This window comes from Dioscorea cayenensis, chromosome 6 (genome assembly GCF_009730915.1).
Source record: "Dioscorea cayenensis subsp. rotundata cultivar TDr96_F1 chromosome 6, TDr96_F1_v2_PseudoChromosome.rev07_lg8_w22 25.fasta, whole genome shotgun sequence".
Lineage (NCBI taxonomy): Eukaryota > Viridiplantae > Streptophyta > Magnoliopsida > Dioscoreales > Dioscoreaceae > Dioscorea > Dioscorea cayenensis.
In genome coordinates, this window is record NC_052476.1 from 5,676,709 (window position 1) to 5,686,415 (window position 9,707).

Here is a 9,707-nt window from a genome sequence, read left to right on the forward strand (position 1 = left end):
TTCAGTCCAAAATGAAACAGATATTATCGGAGAAATATGAATAATATATTTTCCCAGTATTTTGGTTTATTTCAGTTTGAATCTATTTTATACTGAAATTATTTGAATAAAGAGATAGATTTGGTATGAAAAAAATGATAAGAGTATATATGTTAAACAAATATTTTGTATTGAACACTGGAGCAGGTTCCGTAAAAATTGGATGGCAGTAAATAGTTATAGTTAAACTATTGATTATTGATTATAACAATATAATATAATATAAATATGTGATTTATTTATTATGAATTTTCTCTCTATATATATAATTTTTAAATATAATCAAAGAAAGATATTGGAACAATGCACGTGAAATTATGAGGTTTTAAAACGTGTATGTATATGTGTGTATATATAAACCTTATCTGAAAAAAACACACATGTTTCATAATACACAAGCTGGTTTATAAATAAAGAAAAAAAAGAGAGGATAATATAACAAAATAAATGGTACACAAATTTTGTTCTAACTATACATTCTACTATTTTTAAAAAAAATTCTTATTTACTTAAGATTTAATTGTGTAAACTTGAAATAAATGTTAACAAAAATAACAGAATTCAACATCTTAACCGATAATTTTTATTGCCTAAATAATATGCCAAATCAAAAACATATACTTTCTAACCATGTATATAACAGTTTGAATAAGCACAGTATTATATTTCTAAATTTATATTTTAAAATTTGTGATGTATTGATATCAATAAAATCACATGAAAAATTTAAAAATAATTTATTTTATATTGGAGAAATTCTGATTACATAAATTGAACTATTTCTAATTCTAAATTTTTTTTTAAAATAATAAGATTTTTATTTTCTAAAGGCAGAATTGCATGACAAATCAAAAAAGAGTTTTTTGTACCATTTCTAACAAAACAAAACATTGGAAAAAATCCAAACACTTCTTCCCAAGGGGCATAGAGCAATGAGAAGATGTCTCATGAGAGGCCAAGTGGTGCAAAGATAGATTATGACTATGGAAAAATCACCACATTTATTAAACTTGGTCAACAAACCCATGTCATGCACTCCTCCTCTCACTTAATTTTTTTTTTAAATAACTTAATTAGTTCTTATTATTTTTTAATTATCAATAAGTCCTTTTATTTTGGCACACTTCCTTTGAAGTTCTTATTGCTTATTTTGAGTACTTTTCTTAAATTCCACAATTGATCAGAGTATTTTTGGATAAAGTATTGTTTTTTTATCTTTTACATCGTTTTTATTCTATTATAAATTTATAACACTAATATCATTGTTACTATGTAGTTTAATGATATAATTCTCACATTTTAATTTAATATTTTTAATTCTATTTAGTATTTTATGTTTTTGTCTAATATTTACTATTTAATATTCAAGAGGATTGGAGTAATAAAAAACTTCAAATTTGGGTGCATTCCTTGTTATTGTCTAATATTTATTGCTTCTATTTAATATCCATTTCCTTGGCCAGGAAGAATTTTGTAAACTTTAGTTGGACCACTTGAAGGTATTGAAAAATTAGTATGCCTTACAAAGCCATTTTTAGTTATTATTTAATAATAAAATAGTTTTATTTCATTGCATTCATAATTATGGGTATTGTATTATTCATTTGATGATATATTATTATGGGCTTGCATTGTATAGATTTCAAATTAATAATAGAGATCATTAAAGTGAGACATGCTTATCAATGTTCCTTACAACCCAAAATAGTTCACAACTTATGAGATAAAATATGATTTTGTATTAATTATTGGTTGTCACATGTTGTAGTACTATATGTGATAGAGTAGTATGTCTCAGCCACTAGAGTGGAGACTCTTAGTAACATTGTGGATATTTGTAGTTGACAAATATTAAACTGGACCATACAAAACTCTTGGACCAATAGAACAAAAGAGTTATTTAGTTACAGAAAGTCCTTATTACCTAAAGATGTTATTAAATCTTATGTATAAATTATATTACTTTAATAGTGTCAATCGGTGATGCTAATTATAGGTTATATATGGACACGTTGGGTTATATAATAAATACATGAAGGTTTGTAGTCTTCCAAGATGGAATCTATCACTCATATTGTAGGAGAGAATATTCTAGATTGTGTTTCTTATGTGTTGAATAAAAATCCTGCCAGTTAATTTTTTGAAAGTATTTTATTATATATAAAATATATATTATCATACATTTTTTTAAAAATTATTTTATATCCAATAGTGTAAAGAAATACACATTTAAGTGAAGATCAAACGTGCCATTGGTGGTCTGATTATCCCACTTATATGGAATATTTATTGATAGAGGGACTAATATGTAAAATATTATATTGGGGTCTCACATATGAATATCTTTAATCTTTGGATTAAATTGCAATTTGTTGATGAACATAATTGTGATTATAAAATTAGTATGGACTAGTTTGCTAAAATGTAGTGATCCCAAACGGGTCCACGATGTTATAACCTTATTCGAATATATACTCCTATAAATATGTGATATGACTATATGAGATTAGGGTTTTTCAATTAATTTAATTTGTGATTGCCATCAAAAGACGACTACGGCAGATCAGGGGTGAAAAGTTCGAGAACATTGTGTGTGTGCGTTGGAGGATTTTCGTTTGTTAAATGATCTCTGTGGGATAACTCTGATCTTTCACATATATTCATGTGTTCATGTGATTAATCCTTGTTGATCAATCAATTGTTGGTTAAATATCAATTAATTGTAATTGATAGTCCTAATTTAATTAGAATGATTTTTCCTAACTTTAATTTGATTAGATCGATTATTTCTAATAGGTATAATATTTTATTTGAATAAATTATTGTGAACTCAAACATATCAAAACTAATTAAAATAAAACATTTAAATATAACAAAATTAATAATTTAATGTGGAAATTGCTAAAAACACCCTCAAAATTTGCAATATGCACAGATTCTCCCCCTAAATTTGGCTATCCATAAAAACCCCTTCTTTTTTAATACAATGATTTTTTAAACCCCCAAACATCTAATAGTGATTGATAGAGTTAATTTGGAAATTTTTGGACGAAATTGTCCCTTGCGTGGGAAGTTGTGGCAAGTGTAACAGGGTTTGCCTATAATGCCCTTGGGTGCAATGTGTTTCTATTTAAAAATGAGGCTTCTATTTAAAATATAAGGTATGAGATTCTGTTTAAAAAATGAGTTTTCTATTTAAAAAAAAATGAGTTTTCTGTTTAAAAAAAATGAGTTTTCTGTTTAATAAATGAGGTTTTTGTTTAAAAAAATGAGGTCTCTATTTAAGAAATGAGTTTTTTGGGGTGTATTTATCACCCCCAAAATCTCTTTATTGCAGTTGGGCTGGGCCAGTGAGACAAAGCATGCGGCTCACAATCACAGTCACGTTGCATGAAAAATGGGATTTCGAACCCTAGAATTTTGATCTCCATCTCGATCTTGCCAGAGAAAAAGGTGCAACCTTTCGATGCCTTCGCTCGACGACGAGGAGCGTGCGGTCTTCCCCGAGGTCGACGACGAAGAAGATGAAAGAGATGAGGCCGACTGACGAGGGAAGGCGATGAAGGCGAAGACGGCGAGATCGAACCCTCATCGGCGCCGCTTCCTCCCTCCGTTCCGTCACCGACTTAGGCACCATGGATCGAAACCCCGGAATGATCCCTAACCCTAACCCTATCACTATCCATGTTGCGGTCTCCGCGATCGAGAATGGTTCCGTTCGAGTTCGATTCGTCTTATCCGAGCGTCGCCACCGAATACCTCACCACTCCGATCGCCGAGGAGCGTCGCCAACCGGATCGCCAACGCGACAAAGATTTCTCCTTTAAGACCCCACAGCGAGCAGCCCTGTCGAGATCGCTCGCCGGGATCCGGAGCTCGAGCACTCAAGCGTTCAGCGAGATCGTGACGATGAGATACTCAATGTCCCTACTCAATGAGGGTTTCGTTTAAAAAAATGAGGTCTCGTTTAAAAATAAAGCTCTCTGTTTAAGAAATGAGTTCTCTGTTTATATGCTTGTTTGTCTTTGTTTAACTATCGATGTTTTCATTTTAATATATTGCGTTTACGTTTAAAAAAAGTGCTTAAATATCGTTGTTTCTATTTAAATATGTACGAGTGGCCAAGATTAATTGTTTTTATATCCAGGATTAATTTATCACGTAAATATTTGTTTTTCTGTTTAAATATTAATGTTTTTGTTTAAAAAATGAGTTTTATGTTTAAAAAAACGAGGTTTCTGTTTAAGAAATGAGTTTTTTGTTTAAGAAATGAAGTTTCTGTTTAAAGAAATGAGCTCTTTGTTTAAGAAATGAGTATTTGCAAAAAGGAATGCAAAAAATAATGCAAAAAATGTATGCAAAAAGGTTTAAGGGCAATGATGGAATTTCATAATACAGGGGTAAAAAGGAAGTGAAATAATAAAGGAAGGGTTGTCTGAGATATGAAAAACTGACAGGGGCTGTTTGGGAAGTTTTAAAATTATCGAGGGGTAAACAGTAATTTTCTCTAATTTAATTGACATAATTATATATTTTACACTACTAATAAACATGTTCATTTTCACTCGCACAAAAACTTTACAAGATACATCTTTTAAATTTTCATTTTTATTTTTTTGAAAATTTGAAAAGTTGGTATTCACGGAAAGTCCTATTTTATTAGTCTTACCTAGCTAGTTAGCAATACAAAAAAATTTTGAATGATGTGCCAAAAGTAGATTCATGAAAAAATTAAGTTTCATAAGCTTTGAAAAAATTCAGGGACTATGCATAAAAGTCAAAGCATCCAGGGACTTATTGATACTTTCCTTTTATATATATATATATATATAATTATATATTATAATTTATTGTCCCTCTCTTGATAATTCCATTCTCTAACCATGATTTATTAACCAAATTAGTTAGTTAATCCACATCATTAAAAACAGCTCCTTGAGAACTCTCTCTCTCTCTCTCTCTCTCTCTTCCATTGGTTCTTTCTAAACTTGGGAGGAGAGGGAGGGGAAGAGGAAGAGGTGGAGTTAATAGGCTAAAGAAAGGAGAAAAGTCGGGGTTTTGAAAGGTTGGAAGAGGACTTGGTCTTCAGAGGAGAGGTCACTGGTGGGGAGATTTTGTTTCTTTGCTTGGTTTCTGCTTCGCAAGCCCTTTGTTTTGGAGAGGGGGGTTGTTTTCTTTGTTTTTTTGGAAATTAGAGCCTGTTTTCAGGTGAAGAGGCAGGAAAGATGTCTGAAGATTGTTGTTTTCTTAACAAGGTTGCTTTTTTATCCTCCATTTTGTGTTTTTATATGAGAAAGTTGTGATCTTTCCTGTTATTTCTTGTTTGTTTGGGTTCTTGATGGGGTGATGTGATAAATGATCTTTTGTTTGGAAGCTTTTGTGTTTTCCGTTCTTTCTCTTTGGGGATTATTTTGGTTATGCAGGCCACATTTTGTGGTGATCTCCATGTTGTTTCTGTTTATCTACCAGTTTTTGTACTGTATCTGCTGATTTTTTAGTTTTTTATGTTTGATTTTTGGGTTTTACTGTGTATGTTTGGATTTGGGTTTTGTTCTTTCTTCAGCATTTTCATTTGAATGGGAACTGAAACCTATTTTTGTTCTCTTTATTCATTGTTAGAGAAGAAAGTTCTATTTTTTCTGGGTTTCTTCATATTTGCGTATTATGTTCATCATCTCAAATAAATAACAAACTTGTGGCTTAGTTCAAAATTTTCATCCATCCAGAAATATGAGAAAATGATAGCTTTCCTGTTTTCATTTGCTATTAGATTGTTTGGTTGTTGGAAATTTATCTCTGTTTTTAACTAAAATTCTTGCTCTTCTGCAAATTGGTCTCTTGCAGGATGCTCTTATTGTCAAGGCCCCAAAGAAATCTCCACTTGCTTTGAGAATGGTTGTGCTGTCTGTAGTTATGATATGTGGCGTTTATATATGCTCGATCTGTTTAAAGCAAATAGGAACACAACCAAACCCCAGGTTAATGAGAGCAGAGCTAGTTGATATACCTTGCCGTGATCCTAGAATTCCTGAATCTGAGTTACCATATGTGCATTATCCCGAGCCCATCTCTTACAGCAGGTACTAAGGAATTCTCTAATTGATGGTACTTAAATTTTATTTGTAAAACATCTAGTGATATGTAGTTCTTGACAGGGATGAATGTGCTTGCACTCCTGTTCGGCTATTTGTTATTGTGTCAATGCAGAGGTCTGGAAGTGGGTGGTTTGAGACCTTGTTAAACAGCCATGTCAATGTCAGCTCACATGGCGAGGTATTTTCTAACAAAGAACGGAGAAGCAATATGTCATCTATCACCAAAACATTGGAAAAATTGTATAATCTTGATTGGAATAGCAGTGCTTCTAAAAACGAATGCACTGCTGCTGTTGGCTTAAAGTGGATGCTTAATCAGGTAAAAATTCTGGATGTGGTAAATAATTTGAGAATTTTGCTTTTGGGTGGTGTTCACTCCCAGTTGATCTTATTACTATTGAAAAAACTTGTACCTTCTTTGTGTGTCTGCTAGTTGATTATTTAGAATTACTTGAGAAAAGATGACCTTTTATTTGCCGGCCTCCAAATTTCTTAAAATTTGTTGGTCAACTTCTTTGATATAGGATTGCATCCTCTACGGAGTCTTTTTATGTGCTTGTGTTTATGGTTGCACAAGTATTTCCTTTTATTTTCTTTCTTGGAAATCAATGTTTAGGCGTGAAAGTTCTTTGTGTCTTCAAAATTCCTTCCATTGTCATGCAATTATGACGCTTGTTTGCCACACTTATGCTTTGTCCACTTCTATTCTCAGTTCAATCTTGTTAGGAATCTAACAAGTCACACGAGAATTTTAATAAACATTGTAGTTTAGAATTAGCTAATCTTAATTTCTTTTCTCATTTTACTGTACCTACCTTGTTGCTTTTGATTTGATCCATATATATATATATAATTTAATATTATCTTCATAGTTACAATGTTTCTCACTCCTGGTAAAGTTGGACAGCAAGCTATGCTTTGATGGATCATTTCTGGTAAAATAGGAGTGAGGGTGTATCTTTGTCTTAGTTACTCTTATTAGGTGCCCAAGATGCATACTAACCATATACATTAACCTATTTGAACATTTTCTTTTTACCATACTATTACTCTGGATGATGAGTATCACACTCTTTCTTTAGCAATCAACACAATAATCCATAGTAAGTTGCAATTGATGTTGCTGGTTGTAGACTTATCAACCTTGTAACGATTAAAGCCACTAGCATCCCCTAAAGGTGGGGCCATTGTTTGTTTGGGTCATCTACAGTAAAGACATGTTCATTTAAGCCTCTGAACATGTCTAATTTGTTCATTTTGGTTTCCTCTTACAAAATGAGTCCATGTTGGATGGAGGTGTGTAAAAGAACAAATTCATTCGACTAAATGTGCCTACTTGCCATACTAATCTTGAAATCCTTGCTTCATCATTGTTTCCATCCTGCATGAGTTTTCACAAAGTCCAAAACTTTATTTCTTGTATATTTGTTTCATTTGCAGTTATTCCACCTGTGCCTGTTATTTTCTTGTGCTTTTGCTATTGTCTGACAGTGTGAAATTCCACTACATGACACAATTGTCTAAGCTTTTACAAATAAGAAACTGCTGATCTATTTTTAATTCCATGCCACCATTCCAGGGTCTTGTGGCCCACCACAAGGAGATAGTTGAGTATCTTCAATAGAAGAGGTGTCTCGGTGATAGTTCTGTTTAGAAGAAATCTTCTCCGCAGATTCGTTTCAATTCTAGCAAATTCTCATGATCGAGATGCCAAACAATTAAATGGCACACATAAAGCTCATGTGCACTCGAGGAATGAGGTAACTTCTTACTGTTAATTAATCAGACAAATGTGTCTTTGTTAAAACAGCTCTTGTTTTACTGTGTGCAATCTTGCAGGCTGATGTGCTTGCTAGATTCAAACCCTTGATAAATGCCACTGACTTGATTCCTAGTTTGAGTCACATGGATCGGGGATCTGCTGACGCTTTGGATTACTTCAAGAACACTCACCACATGCTTCTCTATTATGAAGATCTTGTTAGCAACCACACTGTGAGTTCTCTTCCCTTTTTAGATAGGCTTATGGAATTTGAAATGCATGTCAATACTATTGCATCCATGTCTCAAACACCAATATGGTTTAGAGTAATTCTGTTCAAACCAAGTAATAGCTATTATTTTTTTCTCAAGATGCACACCACAAATTTGTACAAATAGCATTACTATGGTTTTTTTTATTTTTTTATTTCGTATGACCCGGCATGGTCCTTCCCTCTCTGCACACTAATAAAACTTAGCAGAACTTAAAGAGCTGTTGTTTGTACTATTTTTATAGCATAGAAAGGTCTGCAATACTGATTTGTTAACTAAACAGAAGTATATCTTGACTAAATGTCCTAAAAATTTCGACTCATTCACACTGCTGCAGAAACTCATAGATGTTCTTGAGTTCCTCAAGCTGCCTCCAAGAAAGTTGTTTAGCCGACATGTGAAGATACATACAAAACCATTGTCGCAACAGGTTGAGAATTGGGACACCATCTATAACACTCTGAAGGGAACCCAGTATGAGAGATTCTTGACAGCCGACTATCAATAGTAACGAAGCATTGGCAGTCCTGTCTCTGTAAATGAAACACTTTTCACTTCTCATCGGGCTTTTGCCTCCTAACATCATTTGCCACACCAGATAAAGGTTTTGGTTGCCAAGAAGGAACTCATCGCTGACACACATCGTCCCGATTTTCTTTAACAATTACGATCATATGGCTATCTTGGTCAACAAATGAGGTTGACTAACTAAAAGGCTTCTGCATACAACTGCAAGTCAGGTTTCTCGTGTTTGCGTATGGGAATTCCTTGTTTTTTATTTTATTTATGGCTTTATTATAAATGTGTGAGTTAGCATATGTTGAAAGTTTTCTTCCAAGCTGTAACATGGCTGGAATTTTGTTTATTTAGAGTGAAGATAAAAATTAGAATTAAATAGAAAAAAAAACCAAAATGTGAAACTTGATTTTCTCTGCGTCGTAAGTTGCTGTTACCTGTTTCAGTTGTCAAAAAATAGGTATTGGTTTTATTATCATCATCATCATTCTCATGCAATGTCAAAATGGTGACAATTTCTCTTGGATCAAACAGTTTAATTGTTTGGAAATTATAGGATGGTTATGATCATGATCAACATCATTTGTTAATAGCTAAGGTCTTGTTTGGATTGGTTTATCAAAAAAGTGTTTTTTTTTCAATTTAGTAGAAGTGTTTTTAAAAAAATGTGATTCTCCGATGTAAGTTAAGCAATTTTTTGTATTTTATGTTTGGATTAGCTTATTAATAAAAGTAGAAGTCATAAAAATAAAAAAAAAAATTTTAGTTTTTTTTACAGTTTTATGTTTTCATAGAAAAGTCAAAATAAATTTTTTTTTTTAAACCCAGAAGTGTTTAATTTATAAAAAAACACTTTTGGTTTTTTAAAAAACCAATCTTAACAAAGGCTAAATTCTAAATTGGCTAAGGAATCCATTGTCAAAATAGTGTCATTCTTGAAAGTCCATTTGGTGGAAATAATGACATCTTTGGCCCACTTTTTCAATGTATGACATAACGTGCTTGATACGTAATGTAATGCAA

The 9,707-nt window shown here is 32.2% G+C and overlaps 1 protein-coding gene across 1 annotated transcript; it reads left to right on the forward strand.

Annotated features, from left to right (window-relative positions):
* The first annotated feature begins 4,991 nt into the window (after positions 1 to 4,991).
* LOC120263951 (nodulation protein H-like) lies at positions 4,992 to 9,072 on the forward strand. The gene is given in 7 exon segments (XM_039271931.1): positions 4,992 to 5,294; positions 5,884 to 6,119; positions 6,195 to 6,453; positions 7,714 to 7,749; positions 7,751 to 7,894; positions 7,974 to 8,129; positions 8,506 to 9,072. Coding segments are annotated over 7 exon segments (1,032 nt in total). The 5' UTR covers positions 4,992 to 5,264; the 3' UTR covers positions 8,677 to 9,072.
* The last annotated feature ends 635 nt before the right edge of the window (positions 9,073 to 9,707 follow it).